This window comes from Silene latifolia, chromosome X (genome assembly GCF_048544455.1).
Source record: "Silene latifolia isolate original U9 population chromosome X, ASM4854445v1, whole genome shotgun sequence".
In the NCBI taxonomy this organism is placed as follows: domain Eukaryota; kingdom Viridiplantae; phylum Streptophyta; class Magnoliopsida; order Caryophyllales; family Caryophyllaceae; genus Silene; species Silene latifolia.
Window position 1 is genome coordinate 298,201,292 of NC_133537.1, and position 18,018 is coordinate 298,219,309.

The 18,018-nt window shown below is 37.7% G+C and overlaps 2 protein-coding genes across 2 annotated transcripts; one reads left to right on the top strand and one right to left on the bottom strand.

Annotated features, from left to right (window-relative positions):
- Positions 1–3,425: 3,425 nt before the first annotated feature.
- On the bottom strand, positions 3,426–8,047 carry LOC141620359 (uncharacterized). The gene is made up of 4 exons (XM_074437253.1): positions 6,787–8,047; positions 6,550–6,698; positions 5,540–6,448; positions 3,426–5,492 (listed from the first exon to the last, which is right to left on the bottom strand). The coding sequence occupies exons 1-4, from the start codon at positions 8,045–8,047 to the stop codon at positions 3,426–3,428; spliced, it is 4,386 nt and encodes a 1,461-aa protein (XP_074293354.1).
- Positions 8,048–8,262: 215 nt separating this feature from the next.
- LOC141620360 (uncharacterized) lies at positions 8,263–17,290 on the top strand. Its single transcript, XM_074437254.1, has 7 exons — positions 8,263–8,913; positions 9,059–10,866; positions 10,950–11,163; positions 11,352–12,328; positions 15,657–15,843; positions 16,108–16,345; positions 17,010–17,290. The coding sequence occupies exons 1-7, from the start codon at positions 8,263–8,265 to the stop codon at positions 17,288–17,290; spliced, it is 4,356 nt and encodes a 1,451-aa protein (XP_074293355.1).
- Positions 17,291–18,018: the final 728 nt, after the last annotated feature.

Sequence of the window (18,018 nt, forward strand, 5' to 3'; positions counted from 1 at the left end):
TGCCGCCTTATGCAGTGTCGCGAACAGTCATAGTGACATTTAATGGATATGCTGGTAAATGACAAGATAAACGCCATCTAAGCCTTCTTTATGAATTTTGAGATGCACTACTTTTCTTTTTCCTTTAATAATATTTTTTATTCATTGACAAACGTGTCGTTATTTTTTTATACGCTATTTGGCTTTTTGGTATTATTTTTTGTAAAATAAAAATAATTGCTTAAAAAAGGGACAAACCAAATAAAATAATTAGCATGTATATTGAAAATTAAATTTGTCATTACAAAAGGCTTATATTGATCAGTATCAACTCAATTCATTAACACTACTCAAAAAATAACCTAACCCTAAATTGGTATCACCCAAAAGCAAAATCGCTAAAGTTTATAGCTATTGGAATATTTACTAAAGTTTCAATTTTAGGCCTAGATCTCACAACACAGTCGTTACTTCTAAATTTGACTATAACAAGGCTTTCGCAAAACCAAAATGCCATCGATTATTATGCTATAATCCGACCTGGACAAAAAAAACCAAATATTATTTCGTGCATTACCTATAAAATTTAGATGAGAATAAATACTATGGATCCAATATAAAGACTATCTATCTGTGTTTGTGTAAAAAAATGAAAGATAAAGACTTACTATTTTTTAATGGCCATTCGTATGAACTATGAAACAAATGAAAGATTGCAGTGGTCTTCCGGTCAATAAACACATGAGCTTGGGATAGTCTGGTAAAAAGAAATTCATATGACAAATTACAGCTACTATGAACATATCAGCCCTAAGCTAAGAAATTATGGAAGTAGGAAAAAGTCACAAACCTGTTTTTCAATCATGCAAGCAAAACTTTTCGATCCAGCAATGTGTGCGATAACATGGCACTCACGACTCTCTATATTCTTTCTTAGCACTGTCTTCCTCTCCATTTTAACAAAAATTTAAGCTGAACAAATTAGAAGACTACTATAAGTTAAGGCGAAAAAGATAAGCTCCGCCTTTAACTACGATTTTTACTATATAATTGACAGATATAAGTGATCCTCGCCTACAAAAGATTTACACAGAACAACCTTGTTCATTTAGACATCCCTCAATTACTTCATGATTATTGGCTTATTGCTTAGAAGAAGATGACATAGATGTACTCAAAATTACACAACAAAGCCTTGTTCACAGGGCAGTGAGATTAGCCATGTGCGTAGTGACCAAATTAAGACGCGACAACTAATAGGATGTAATTAGAGTACACTTCATATTAAATACTATGTGCACAATTAGCAATGTTCTCTTTCAATATTCCTCTGTTTTATCCACCCTGTTTTAAAGCTTAAGCACTAATGTGACTAATGTATGCTGATCATGGTACTAGACATTTTATGAAGGGGAAGACTAAGTAGCAAGTTCCTTAATGACATTAGATATTATTTGTTTAACCACCTTCAAAAAATTAACAAAGTTAGAGCAAAGGCATGGTTCCGAGCCATTGTACCAATGAAATGAGCTAGCTGAGATCGTTCACCCTCTGGCCTCCACTGGCTGCCAATATCTATTCCAATCAACTGTTATCCTCTTGTTCTTAGGTAAATTCCAGATATGGACCATCATAGTTGGTCACTTAGTCCCCTACGCTTCAATGAGATAAAAAGTAAAATAGTTGGGGATGAGAGGAAAACTAGAAATTAACCAGTGATTTAGTAGAACATTATCAATAACCGAAATAAAAAATGGATTAGTATAGCAGAGAAATAAGCCTGGTAAGGATTGTGATACAATAGCAGTTAGCAGGTAAGGTATTAGTGCTTATGATGTTTGAAATAAAAAGGGTTGCTACTCCTCAACATCAATGTCTGGTTGTAAAAAGACTGGTTAATTTTCTTAAGATTCTCCTGAAATGCATCAAAGTATCAAACAAATTGGCAATCATTCTTGAACTGCAAAAACTAACACCACTTATCTAGCACTATAGACTAAGTCTCTAAAATAAGTCCCTTACTAATAGCAGCTAAATAAAACTTCATGTTGAAAGAAAAATAAAACTTGAAGAAAGTGACCTCTTACCTTCAGCATTTTCACCTTCGAGAGTCGTTTCTACAAAAAAACCTTGCACTATTATAGTCGACATGAGGCTGGGAAGCTTCATTTCTACCATCCATAACCCTGATACCATAACATAAATTTGTTTATCATATCTAGGAAATAACATGATATGGGATCTAACAATATTATTATTATATCAGTCGCCACTCCCCTTTCAAGCAAGCAACAGTCCAACACGTCAAGAAAACAAATACAAAGGTTCGTCAAAAGGAAAAGTTAACTTTCCTAAATTCACAATAACAAACACACATAATCAATAAGAATACTTATAATCCAATCAAATTTTGCGTCAAATATTTAAAGCACACAAATTTTAAGACAATTATGTTCGCCTTAAACATAAAACGGGTACGAGGATAAGACCAAACCAATGTGCTTTAAACAAGAATCAGGCAAATTTAATGAAAATTTTAGGCTCTTCGGTTAAATCCAAGTTAATTTGACACCTTGTTTCTCATAACTCGCAAATTATAAGATTATTTTCGTCTCGAATTTTGATTAACACTACAATTTTCTTCTTACTAACTAGCACTTGCATCTATAGTTTCTGCAAAATGTTTCTCCTCTCGTTGTTAATAACAACGATAAACAATATTTCGTACTATACAACAGTATAATAAGAACGATTGAAATATCTGAAAAATTATACATATTAACAACTCGAGAGAGAGAAAGTTATGACGGCATAGAGAGATACAGCGTTTTTTGTCCTAGATTTTCGAGCCATGGCTAGGAAATCTAGCCTGCAAAGGCAACGGGAGTTGACATTACGAGGACGGAATATCATTGCTAATTCGCCTGAGAAGACATCGGAAGATAAAAGTGGAGAAATAGTTGATACGAAGGATAGTGAAAATGGATTGGAACGTCCAGTTGGTCCAACTGGGGAGGAAGGAGGAAAAACTAGGAATATTAATGAAATGGTAGGAATTCCTGAACTTATTGTTGAGACAGAAAGCGAGGATGAATCAGAGAATGAAGAAGAGGATGCTAGTGAGAATGGAACGCAAGAGCAGCAAACTCTTGAGGAAGGGGATACTAAAACAGAGTATGATGATTCTGAGAATGAAGAGGAGGAAGAGCAGGTTTCAATGGTGAAAGAAACTCAAGAACAGCAGACACACGAAGAAGATGATACTAAAACAGAGCATGCTGAAATGTTGCAACTGTTACCAGAGGATGTGGAGGAGGAGATCGAATATTGGAACCAGGCGGTGTACTTTTTTTTTTTTTTAGGTGAAATGTGAAAATTGTATTAATAATTAAGCAAGTTACATTATCATCACCTTACAAACACCAAGCATAATCCAACTAGTACATTTAATGAACTAGGATATGATTCTTAAACCAATCATGCTCTCTATGACTGCCCATAATTTGTTCAAAACCTCTCGCTCTTAATGCTGTTAGATTCTGCAATTTCTTAAGAAGACAAGCAGGTCTGGTAACTCGGTGCTCAAGACGGCTAACATTCCTACTATCCCAGATCAAGTAAACAAGTCCTGCAATTGCTGCCATTAGAACCTGTTTCTTCAACAAAGACCTACATCTCCATTGAATTATCCACTCTATCACATTTGGTTGCCATGGAGCTGGGAGCCACAGCTGAACTAGCTGAAGACATCTCCTACTAAACCCACACTCAAAAAAAAGGTGAGCTGTGGACTCAGCAGCAGTCCCACAAAGAAAACACAGGCCATCAGTCAGAATTCCAAACCTGCCCATTCTATCCTTTGTTAACAGTCGCTGATTGATGACCAACCAATTAACAAAGTTAACTTTAGGGAGAGCCACCCTATTCCAAACATAGGAGAACCACTGAACCTTCTGATGCTGACCCAGCAGCCACTGATATCCAACCCTAGCTGTATAGTCAGGCCAGAGACCAGCAACAAAACCAGGTAGCAATCTATTCTTCACTTTGCATAATTGACGCCAAGACCAGCTGGAATAACAAGGAGCTTGATACTCCCACCAATCCTGATGCTTAATATAAATGTGGTTCACCCATTTGACCCACAAAGAGTCTTTCTTCTGAGCCACCCACCAGACATACTTGCCAAGCATGGCAAGATTCCAGAGTCCAGCATTAAGGATACCCAGACCACCATATTTTTGAGGTAAACAACAATGATCCCAAGCAATAAGAGGAACTTTGGCAAAGTTCTCAGAATGAGACCACAAGTAGTTCCTACAAATTGCCTCAACTCTAGCAATCACTCCTTTGGGCAGCAAGAAAATCCTAGCCCAGTAAGAGTGCATTTGAGAAAGCACATGTCTTACCAATACTAACCGACCAGCATAACTGAGTTTCTTGGTGCCCCAACCTCTAATTTTCTTAACAATTTTGTCCACCAAAATATTGCTATCAGCACTAGACAATCTTTTAAAAGAGATGGGAATGCCTAGATATCTGAAAGGGAAGGCCCCTTGCTGAAATCCAGATAACTGCAGAATCTGATCCCTGACCACCTGGTTCACCCCATTCATATAGATATCTGATTTACTTCTATTAAAGCAGAGTCCAGAAGCTTCAGAAAAGGAAAGAAACCCCCTCATCAAGACCTTAACAGAAGTAATGTCTCCTTTACAAAACAATAGCAAGTCATCTGCAAAGCAAAGATGACATAGCTTGAGGCTCTTACACTGAGGATGGAAGTGAAAAACATTAGAAGAAGTGACCAAGTCCAAAATCCTTGTCAGATACTCCATACACAAAGTGAACAACAGAGGAGACATATGATCCCCTTGCCTAATCCCCCTAAGTCCCTTAAAGTACCCAAACTGATTACCATTCAAGGATAAAGAGAAGGAGGTAGAAGTGACACATTGCATTATCCACTGAACCATCTTATGGGGAAAGTTAAGAGCAATCAGCATTTCTTCAATAAAACTCCATTCAATGGAGTCATAAGCCTTCTTTAGGTCTATTTTCATCATCACCCTTGGGGAACAGTTCTTTCTATTATAAAGCCTCACCAAATCTTGACATATGAAAATATTATCTACAATCTCCCTTCCCTGTATGAAAGCACTTTGATTCATGCTAACCACACTGGGTAAAACAGAAGCCAATCTGGAGCAAATCACCTTAGAAATGCATTTGTAGATAACATTGCAACAAGCAATGGGACGAAAATCAAGAACAGACTCAGGAGCATTCTTCTTAGGGATAAGAGATAGAACAGTAGCATTAACCTGTTTCAGAATACTCCCAGTGGTGAAAAACTCCTTAACAGCAGCCACAACATCAGACCCAACCACCTCAAAGGCATCTTTGAAAAATTGAGATGAATACCAATCAGGGCCTGGGGCCTTCTCCTTGGGGATAGAGAAAAGAGCATGTTTAATCTCATCCACAGTAACCTCCTTAATGATCTCCCTGGCCTGCTCCTCAGACAGAACAACACCTCTTTGAACCACCCAGAGCACACCTTGGTAACAGGAGCAGAGCTACCAAGTAACTCAGTATAGTAGTCTAAAAAAGCCTGTTCTATTGCAGCATTATCAGAGCATAAATGGCCATTCTTGTCTTTAATTTGCAGCACCTTGTTCTGAGCTCTCCTGGCTTTTAAAGAACTATGAAAGAACTGAGTATTATCATCACCACTCTGAAACCAATGAGTCTTAGCTTTTTGAGCCAAAAACTCAGACCTAGCCTCGTCCGTGTCCTTAAAAGTACGGCAAAGCAATCTTTTCCTCCAATCAAGAAGAGAATTAGCAGGGTCAGCATGAAGTTTCCTTTGGACATCTTCCAGGAAAACCTTACTAACCTTAGCAGAGTTCTCAATATCATCATAACTCTCTTTATTCAGTTGCTTCAGAGGAAACTTCAACCATTTCAATTTTTTAACCACTTGAAACATCCTACACCCATAAACATCCTGCATCCAAACTTCCTTAACAATCTCCTTGAACTGCTCATGTTTACCCCACATATTGAAGTATTTAAAGCTTGATTTTTGTCTAATCTGAGCATTCCAGCATTCTATAAGGCAAGGACTATGATCATATAAACCTTCAGGCAGAAAAGTAATGGAACCATCAGGCCCATTCAAAATCCACTCATCATTTGCCAAGACTCTATCAATCCTACTAAAAACCCTCTCATCTCCTTCTTGCTTATTGTTCCAAGTAAAGTAGGCACCAGTGGAACTCAAGTCATACAATCCACAGGCATCTACACACTCCTGAAAATCCTTAACCTCAGCCACAGTAACAGGAGCACCAATCCTTTCATCCATGTTTAACACATTGTTAAAATCCCCCATGACCATCCAAGGCCCCTGAATAGAACTGTGGATGTCTAAGAGAGACTGCCAAAGCTCCTTCCTATCAGCATTCTTGTTAAAACCATAAACAACGTTAACATTGCCAAGTGAAATTATTCTCGAACACAGTAATGATGTGTGCAACACCGAGCGTTTTAACCAAAGACAATAACATCAAACATGCTATTATCCCAAACAACCCAGATTCCGCCACCCTCCCTAACTGCATTATTATTTAAAAACTGCCAATGATCCCCAAGACCAAGTTGGACCTTATTAATAGAAGGAGTTTTAACTCTAGTTTCCAGTAAGCCAAAGAAGCCTACATTATTTAAATGCAAAAACCTTCTAACATCACCTTGTTTATTCACTTTATTGATGCCACGAACATTCCAAAAGCCAAAACTAACCATGATCACTAGTGTGAGTTAGTCTCCCTTTCCCCAAGCTGCTAAGCAGATTCCTCCTCAAAGAAAGACTCAGCACTTCAACAAAAGAAGGCCCTCCTTGAGAGAATCCCTCATTCTTTTTAGACAGCCTATTAAAAATTCTAGCAGGTGTCATAGAGTTTAACACCTGATTACCCCTCATTGGCATGGGAGTAACCACAGCATTAGGATCAATCTGAGGCAACTGTACCAGCTCCACCTGAACTTCCTTAGCAGCAACCTGAGCCTGAGACTGCATTCCCTGACTCTGTTGAACTACTGGTTTAGGAACCCAGACTTTCTTAACTGGCACAACCTTCTTCTTGGGCACAACCTTCTTGCAAGCCCCAGTCTCATGTCCCATTCCATTACAACTAGAGCAGAAAATTGGCTTCCACTCATAGTGTACAGACTGAGAAATCAACAGGCTAGACTCATCAAAAAACTCAATGACCTCTGGCAAAGGCTGACCAACCTGAACTTCCACCATGAATCTAGCATAATCAAGGAATTCCCTCTCCTTAGTAACAGTATCAGAACACACTGGCTTACCAACTAAACCTGCAATTTTTGCTAGAGCAGCACCCCAGAATTTTAGGTCAAGGTTATAGAACCTAACCCAAACAGGAACGACATCAACCTTAGCCCTAATTACAGGTTCATTAATACTCCAGGATTTGACAATAAATGGTTTATTATCAAAAAAACAGTGTTCACCATTCAAAACCGCTTCCTTATCCTCCATCTTCTTAAAACGCACAATACAGATTCCATTAGGTTTAAACGCAACCTTGTCAATCGAAAGTTTTCCCCACAATCTCCGCACAAACCCTCCAACCACATGACTAGGAGGATTTGCACCCATCACATAACACAGAACAGAAGAAGACCAAAATTCAACCTCACTTTTAACATCATCAACATCAATTTTGAGAGTAGGCACAGTACCTGACGTCACAATCGGAGACTTCGATCGAGATTTCCGGCTAACCTCCTGCCAACCCTCATCATCAGTGGATTTGTCCTCAGCGATGACATTAAGTTCCTTACTAAGATCAAACGCGCGTAATTCAGCAACCTTAGAACACTCAGCTTCATGACGATTCTGAATAATCTCATGAATTTCATTATTATTTGGCGTAATACTATTTTTGTGTGATTTATTACCAGATGATATAGTATTATTTTTTTTATTTTTACTAGGTGAATTTAGGGGCGACGAAGTTTTCCTAGACCGAGCCATTGCTAGATTTTAGGGAAACCTCAGAGCTTTATCTCTCTAAAAAACATCTCTCCCGATTTGTGAATCATTAGTACCAGGCGGTGTACTGTTTCATTCTAGGAGCCAATCCTCCATGGGAGGTGATTGAGGGGTTCATTAGGCGCATCTGGACAAAATATAACATCGATAAGATTTCATTTATGCCAAATGGAGTCTTTCTTGTAAGATTCAAATCTATGGAGATGAGGGACAAGGTTTTGCAGGCTGGGCACTTCTTATTTGACAATAAGCCAATGATTGTGAGACCTTGGAGTAAAGATCTGGAATTGTCAAAAGAGGATGTGAAAAAGGTCCCGACATGGATACGACTACACAGATTGCCTTTAAAATTTTGGGGCAAGGGTTTACCTAAAATTGCTAAGTTAATAGGAGAATATGTGAAATGTGATTTGGCAACTGAGGAGAGGACGAGATTGGGATTTGCGAGGGTGATGGTAGAAATGGAGGTGGATCAACAACTTCCAAATAAGATCTTCTTCAAAGATGAAAATGGAAATGTTGTACAGGTGGAGGTTGAATATGAGTGGATGCCTGTAAAGTGCACAAAATGTCAAGGAATGGGTCATGATCAGCAGCACTGTAAAAGAAGGGAGAATAATAAGAAGAGTGTTGTAGTGGTTAAGAAAATCTGGAGGCCAATTACTCAAAAGACAACTGTGGAGACCGATCCTCTGCAAAAGCCTCAACCAGTTCAGTCTGATACGGCACCTATCAGGCATGGGTCAGTAACCAAAACACCTGTTAAGAGGTTTTCTATCTTGACCAAACAAAGGGATAAAGATGAAGGACACCACATAGAAGAGTTTGGAACACACTCGTACAAGGAGGTATTGTCTTCTCCCCCCAAGAGGAAGACTATAACTCATGGTAATGTTATTTCCCCCCCGAGGTTAAATGGATAATTTGGGTTTTTGGAATATAAGAGGTATGAATAGAGTAGGAAAACAAAAAAGTATTAATCATTTCTTACAGAATAAAGGAGTTGGTTTATTTGGCTTATTGGAAACAAAAATAAAAAGCAAGGCTTATGCTAGAGCTGTAAATAGTTTTAATAATGATTGGTGCATCTCTACTAATAATGGGTACCATAGTGGTGGGAGGATTTGGGTGATTTGGCAGCCTAAGATTTTCAGAATTCAGTTTATTGAGTATAATGCTCAGTTCATCCACATGAAGGTCGAATCTTTGCAAAATAAGAATGTCTTCTTTCTGACTATGGTATATGCATTCAATGGAATACTTGAGAGGGCTCCTCTTTGGGATTACTTGAGGAAATTTGCTGCACAGGTCCAAGGTCCTTGGGCTATAGCAGGGGACTTTAATTGTGTTCTTTCATCCAGTGAAAGGGTTGGTGGCAGTACAAGTTCAGCTGAGATTGAACCTTTTAGGAAATGCATTGAGGAATGTGAGGTGTTGGATATAGCTGCAATAGGCTCCTTATACACTTGGAACAATAAACAGCGACCTGAAGAGAGAATTTACAGTAGACTGGATCGTTTCCTTGTTAATAGGGCCTGGTGTGACCATTATCCTGATTTGTATGCTCAATTTTTGCCTGAGGGACTATATGATCATTCACCATGTTTAATCAGAAGTAGTACCAGTGTTCAGAGTCGTAGCAGCTTCAAATACTTTAACATGTGGGGATGTTCTAAGAATTTCCTGCCTACTATAAGACGCTATTGGGATAGAGATGTTGCTGGTACTCCTCTTTTCAGGGTAGTCAAAAATTTAAAGCAGCTCAAACCTGGACTGAAACAGCTGAATAGAGAAGGGTTCAATGATATTGAGAAGGCTGCTGATATCCTTCAGAAGGAGGTAGAGGAATTGCAAAAGCAGTTGCGGGGTGATCCTACTAATCAACAGCTGGTGCAACAGGAGTATGATGCTATCCAAGAGCTCAAGCTTAAGAGTTTGGCTAAGGAAAGTTTCCTCTATCAAAAAGCTAAAAGTGTTTGGATTAAGGAGGGAGATTCAAATAGTGCTTATTTTCACAATACCGTTAAGAAAAGAAGGAATCAAAACCGAGTAATTATGATTGAGAATATGAATGGGAAGATGTGTGATAAAGTTGATCAAGTAAAGGATGCTTTTCTTAGCTACTACCAGCACTTGTTGGGATCCAGTAAGGAAACAACCAGATTACACAGGCGTATTATTGCTCAAGGGCCACAGTGTACAGCAGCACACACTGATGTTCTACTCAGACCTGTTTTCCCAGCTGAAATTAAAGATGTTTTGTTTGCTATCCCTGATAATAAATCCCCAGGACCTGATGGTTACACTAGTAAATTTTTTCAAGGGCCTGATATCATATCTGCTGTCATGGATTTTTTCACAAATGGGAGGCTCCTAAAACAGTTAAATGCGACTAATTTAACTCTGATTCCAAAATGTGAAAGACCTCAGACAGTGATGCAATTTCGGCCTATAACTTGCTGCAATATCCTATACAAGATTATTTCCAAATTGCTTTGTGCTAGACTGGCAGGGGTGCTACCTCAGATTGTTGATCAAAATCAAGGGGCGTTTATTCAACAGAGAAGTATTCAGGAAAATATCCTGATTTTCCAGGATCTCATTAGACTATATGAAAGACCCTCAACATCCCCTAGATGTATGCTCAAGATAGATTTGCAAAAAGCGTATGATACTGTGGAATGGGAGTTTGTGGATAAGTTGTTGATCAAGCTAAAATTCCCTACTAAATTCAGAAGTATGGTGATGCAATGTATCACCACTGCTTCTTTCTCCTTATCCATTAATGAAGAGATGTTTGGGTACTTTCTTGGAAAGAGGGGTCTGAGGCAAGGGGACCCCTCTCACCCCTTATCTTCACTTTGTCTATGGAGTATCTGACTAGGACCCTCAAGTATGCTGCAGCAAAGTATGAATTTGGGTATCATCCCATGTACAAGCACTTGAAGCTTACAAATCTAATGTTTGCTGATGATGTTTTAATGTTCAGCAGAGGGGATGCCTGTTCAATGATGTTGCTTCTGAAGTCATTTGCTACCTTTTACAAAGCCACGAGCTTGAAGTTCAGTGCAAGAAAGTCCAATGCTTACTTCAGTGGAGTTTCTAACTCACTCAAGTAGGATATATTAAGTGTCTCAGGCTTCAGTGAAGGGGAGCTGCCCTTCAGATATCTAGGTATGCCAATTCAGACCACAAGACTCAGGAAAAAGGATTGTGATCGTTTAGTGGAAAAGATTTGCAGCAGAATCCATAACTATGGTGCTAGGAATTTCACTTATGCTGGCAGATTGACACTGGTACAGTCTGTGCTTACTTATATTTGTTCCTATTGGGCATCCTTATTCATTCTTCCAAAAGGGGCATTAATAAGGTTGAAGCCGTGTGTAGGAATTTCCTATGGGATGGTAGTGCTGAGTTTAGGAAATCACCTTTAGTTGCTTGGGACAAGATTTGTAGACCAAGGGAGGAAGGAGGCCTTGGCCTTAAAGACCAGGAAACTTGGAACAAAGCTTTGGTTGGCAGGTTAGTGGACTGGGTGTTTGAAGAGAGGGATACTATATGGGTTCACTGGGTGAACTCGAATTACCTGAAGGGGAAGAGTTGGTTAGATTACAAACCTAGTACAAGCTCTAGTTGGGTATGGAGGCGCATATGTGGAGTGAAGAATGAGATAGCTGCAGGATACTCAAATGGAAAATGGCAACACAGACCTGAGGGATATACTCCTTCGAGCTGCTATAAATGGTTGAGGGGGGCTAAACCAGAGGTCAGATGGAGGAATATAGTGTGGAGTAGTTGGAGTATCCCTAAGCATAACTTTGTGGGTTGGCTTTGGGCACATGAGGCACTTCATACTAATGCCAGACTTATCATGTTTGAGGTGGATATAGAGGATAGATGTTGGCTCTGTGGGCAGACTACTGAAACACATCATCATTTATTCTTTGCTTGTGTTTACAGTAGGAAGGTTATCCAGGCTATAAATCAGTGCACTGGGAGCTGCTTCCCTGTCACAGATGTCATGGAATGGTGCATCCAGAGAAATGGGACTAAACTTCAGAGGGGAGTGCAAATAGCTTTGGTGATGGGGGCTGTGTATCAGGTGTGGATGCAGAGGAACAGGAGCAGAATGGAGAAGGCCATTCAAATGCCAGTGAAGGTGGCGAATTTGATCCTGAATGATATAAAGGTGCGGTTAAAAAGCAAGGATAGGCTACACATGAAGATCATGGATGTAACTTGGTTAGAAAAGAAAAATCTAATGTAATTATCTAATATGGATTTTGTACTTTGATATCTCTTTTATAATATACTTACATTTCACCAAAAAGAAATATCTGAAAAATTTAAGACGGCAAAGCAATATCATTCATCTGATGGCAAAGCAATACCAAATTGTTATTTAAATCATTCGTATTCTACTATGAATTCTACAAATAAAATTAATAAGATTTTAAAGTGCAACAAATGAAATCTCAATTGAGCGTACAAATTTCCTTATGACAATTAATGTTTTCGACCTTCTAATTAAACTTCTAATTTCCGGTTAAAATTAAATCATCGAGAATTCGTCAACTACTTTGCGCTTGAAGTTTGATGTTTACACTCATCATCAACTATTAAACCACAGTAATTTCTGGTTTGTATTTAAACTTCACAATCTTTACCTAATATTGGTGGAATTAAGAAAGCCGCAAACATGAGAGTCACACGCACCTGCATTCAAACGAGCTTTCTGCAGTTAAGATGTCAATTCAATTATGAAGAAGAGAAGAAGAAACCTGGATGAAAGCACCGATATGATTAGACGATATAATAAATATAGCTAATAGATCGAGAAAAAACTGGATGAAAGCACCGATCGAGAAAATTGATTTAGGGTTTGGGTGTATTTGGGAGAAAATAGATCAGGAAAATTGATTTAGGGTTTTTTGTTTTTTTGAAAGGGAAATCATGAAATAATTTAGGTGAAATAGCGGTAAAGCCAAAATTATGCGCGCGGAGCAAAAATTTTGTGATGTTTTGGCAACGTTTAAATCATTTGTCACATTAAATGCCACTTTAAGTATAACTAAGGTGACATTTCTACATTTGCCACTAGATAAATGCCCTTAAAGGTATACAATGTTGTAGTAGACTCACATTAAAATTATGACTTTTAATTGATTGACTAAAGATTGCATCCACAAAATAAAGTATTACAATCAAATCAAATTCCAACTAAAAATAGGCTTAACACTGCCATTATTCACGCTTAATATACCCGTAGACCGTAGTATACTAATTTGTTCATTTTTAAGTTGTTGGTTGGAGTTGATAAGGTTTTAATTTTATTTGCTTTTTTTTTTTTCTAAGATAAATTGTCCTTTTTTTTTTAAAGTTAGCTAACCCTTATTAATATGGATTGTTCTTAATAAAGGATAAGGAGTAAGAATCAATAATTCCAATTTTTTCTATTAAAAATAAAAGAAAAAAGAATATAGGGGTAAATAGTATTTTTAATTGTTTGTAAATCGTCCTTCTAGATGTGTGTATACTGTTTATATATATTTCCGTTATAAAGTCAATATGCGCTTTATAATAACAGAGTACTGACCCTATATTAGATTATGTTAGTCCATAATAGTCCGCTATCATTATTTTTAATAATAAAAATAGGTTCACCCAAAAATAACTTAATCTAAAAGTCCTTTGAATAGTAAACCTTTTTTTTACTAACCTTATATTCAGTACATTACAACATACTATTATAACTACAACTCATTTATGTAATTTTTTTTAATTTTTACAAACTCAATTAATTTAACCCTCACAAACGCCGTGCTTTAGCACGGGATCTCAACTAGTTTTTTGAACAAACAGATTGTACGTAAACATTGGTTTACATGGTCATAGTTTGGTAGTATGTAGAAGTTAGCTGAATTGATTAAAAAAAAGTTCAATTACATTTAAAGATGGATCACACAAAACTTTGATATTGATATTGTCTCCGATCCGCTTAAGCATGAAAGAGATTTTTGTATCGAGGAAGTCATCACTATCCTCGTGCACATGTATGGAGATATGAGTCATTAAAGTTTCAGGTCTAGTATATAGATATATGTTTATATGTGAAAGAATAACTAAATAAATGTTTTATTTCTTAGAAATTAGGATAGCTAATAGGTACTACTCTTAAATTCGATTAGATCTATACTAATTTTATTAAAATAATTGATCATAGGATTAATTAATTGGTACCTAAGATTGTGCAACTTATTGATAAATTTGCTATTAATACTTTCCAAAGTATAGCTAAATAAATACTTTAGTGTCTAGTATGTTTCTTGTGCGTTGCACAGATTCTAAATAATTGGTTAAATGTATAATGTGTAAACGTTTTAGTCTTTTTTTGTGTAAAAGGGAGAGTAGAACAATTTTATTGCTTATAATTTGATTAACGATCATTATTGATTGAACATATGATTTTATAAGGTAAACTAATTGACATTTTGATAACGCATTTTTTTCTTTAGATAGTAGTTTTGAGAGGTTTTATTGATAAAGCAAAACAAAAATGACAATTCATTTGTGTTTTAATTAATTTAACATTGCATGTTTTACATACATACAATATGTACACAGTACACGTCTTCTCTCTTTGCATCTTTGTAACTAAAGTATGATAATGACTATAATATACGTGGTACACTGTACACCCTTGGACTTCTTAGATCCATTCTTTCCTTAAACACCTGTTTGATGTCCTTCATTATAGTCAATGCCTCTTCGAACGTTTATGACAATGAGTTTAAATTTTGCTCCTTCAAAAGTTTCTCATCAGCCCTCTCTTATTCTAAAGAGTGCTCTTACCTTCACTATTAGACCTAGCAAAACTAAACGACCCGAATGGCCCGATCCAAAAAAACTCAACCCGAACCCGAATTGAGGACCCAAATATGACCAAAACCTAAATTGGCTTGCCCTATTTAACCCGACCCGAAGGTTTATTATCGCAAACTGACCATTCTCTCCAAATAATTGACTTGAAAATAACATACCCAAAAATAACATGAACGCGAAATGACCCGACTCGACTTAGTCCAGCCTAAATTCTGCCAAACCCGGACAACTCGAACCGGCCCGTTCCCTAGGTCTACTCACCTTACGCTTCTTTTCTTGGCAACCTTAAATTGTTGTGGTCTACTCGTACCACCACCATATTTATCTTTTCTTGTGACTTTCTTGGTGGGTTATACTCCCACATAATGCTACGCTCTCCTCCGGAGGTTAGCCTATTTCACCTTCCACAACAAAACATCTATTTCTTCATCATTTTGCAAGAATCATTCATCATTTATCATTTATCATCATTAAGTAAGTTTTCCTCTCTTTTCTCTTTGTTTTCATCCAATTTAATCAATTTCATCTAGTTTATCAAACCCTAACTCAAATTGGGGGAAATTGATTTTATGCTTATTTGTACTAGAAATTGATGGTATTATGCTCTATTCATATTTATAGTATGAATTAGGTAACTAATTTGTTCTATTATGTCTATTTGGATGGATTTTGATTTGCCTTAAAGATGAATTTTTGTCTTAAATTTCAGAAAAATGGCACTAAGAAGACCTCCTACCCAAGGTGCTTCTAAGAGGAGAAGAGGTGAGGCGGAATCCTCCCGGGCTGCGGAGGATGTTCAAATGGAAGATGTACCGGAATGGAATGATCCGAGTTTTCCCGGAGTAATCTTTAATTGCAAAAAGCAGTGGGACAATTGGGTCATCTTAGCAACAAAGGTATGAAACCGACTAAGTTCATTAATCAAGCTTCTTTAAATAATATTGGTATAAAAAAAGAATGTTAAGGCATTGTTTAAGAATCTTGGTATGAAGCATTGTTACACCATGGACTATAAGACCTTTCCCGAACTCACACTTGAGTTCTTGAGCTCTTTTGAGTTTCATAGGTCGAAAAAAGAAGGTTTTATACTTTTTGTGACTTTTCGGTTGTTTAATAATGATCATAGATTGGACCTTGCTGATTTTGCTAACATTTTCCAGTTACCCCATAAAGACTTGCCCATTGAATCACCCGAGTCTTACAACCCGGTTCTTACATGGAATTCCATTTCTCACTTCCCTTTTAAATATTGGGACCATGTCCCTCACCAATACATTCACTACCCCGACATTCGTGTTTGGCAAAGGTTTATGGGGTGGACTTTATTTGGGAGAAATGAGCCTCATTCGGTGAGGAAAATTGAGGTTGAGATTTTGGGTGCCTTTCTTAATGTCAATGGTGATGATAAATGGGGGGTCAATATCCCCTACCACTTTGCGGTACACTTGACCAAGCAATGTAACCCAAAAAATAATTCAATTGTCTTAGGAGGTTTGGTTACAAAAATTGCTCAACACTTATGCCACTTCAACCAAGAGACCACCGAATTGAGACCATTACTTATCACCAAGGAAAAAGGGGTTGGACTTGACTATGAATACTTCCTATCTTGCAATTGGTTTAGGGATTCTCACCCTAACATGGTTTAGAAAATAGGTAGACAAGACTCCATTAGTCTACCGGAAGAGAAAAAAGAAATTAAGGCCTTAGTCCACACCAAGCCCTATCATGGGAGTGCCCCTTTTACTAGACCTATTTATCACTTACCTTTACGAGGTGAGACACGTACCACCGTTGAGCGGCGTGAGGGAGGTCAATCCTCTCATCACGCCATTCCACCTCTAGTCTTCATTCTCCCTCTAGTCTAGAATGATGGATATGATGCGAGACTTAAGCTTAAGTGTTAATACAATTCGTGATGACCAAAGGCTTGCATTGCATCCCATATATGATCATTTTGCTAGGCAAGGTGTAATCTAACCCTAGGGGCCACACACTTCATTTTATACTTATCCCCCGGGTGGATTTTCTCCTCCTTCCCCTCCTCCTAACAATGATGCAGGTACTTTTACTACATATGCTCCCGGTCCGGATTTTTGTGGTTCGGATTATGGAGTTGAGGCATTACATGGAGGATATGGAGGGTATGGTGGCTATGGTGGTTACCAAGGTTATAGTAGCTATGGTGATGGTCTTGGTAGTGGCCAAAATATTGGTGAGTATGTCACTCCTCTCCAAGAGGATTATTCTAGTGGGAGTGGTCAACAAGGTGAAGCATCCGGAAGTGGGAGTGGTAAGAAGAAGAAAAGAAGGAAGGGGTTCAATTTTTGGCCCTTTTCATGAATGATGAAGGAAGAGTCCCCCGTATACATACTTGTTTGGGGGGAGGCTAGCTAGTCTAGTAAGTTTTCTTTGCTTTGTGCTTTAGTTTATTTCTCACAACCCATTAAATATGACCTCTTGTTCTTCTTGTTTATGTGCTTTGAGCCATTTTTATGGTTTAGTTGGGTAATCTAATTGTTGGCACATTAAGGACAATGTTGTGTTTAGCTTGGGGGGGGGATTGCATTTGCATTGTAGTGTAGTTTTCATGTAGAAAATTTGAAAATTTTGAGAGAAATTGTGTGTTTTTTGCTTGCTTTTGGCCTACTTTCCCTCTTGTTTATCCTAATGATAGCTTAAAGCTAATGATTTATTCTTTTATGATGGGATAATTGCTTTATGGGGATGTCTTGACATAGTAGGTGGGAGATGGAAAATGAACCGAATAGGCTTGATCTTGACTATTGGCAAGCTAAAAAATTGGTAAGGTAGAACCTCTTTGGACCAACACATCCATATCCGGTCTCTCTTAGGTGAGTGTAGGTCTCCTTATAGTGTGTGTTTAATCAAAACGCACAAGTATGGTCTTCATTTCATCTCTTTATAAGCATGCATTCATATGTTGTTAGCATTTTGGAGCCATTCACATGATTAAATTTGCCTTTTTGAACCCTTCACAAAATTGATCCCTAGTTACATATAAAATTGCCTACCTTGTTGAGCTAGTAGCTTTGATTAGTTGTGTTTGG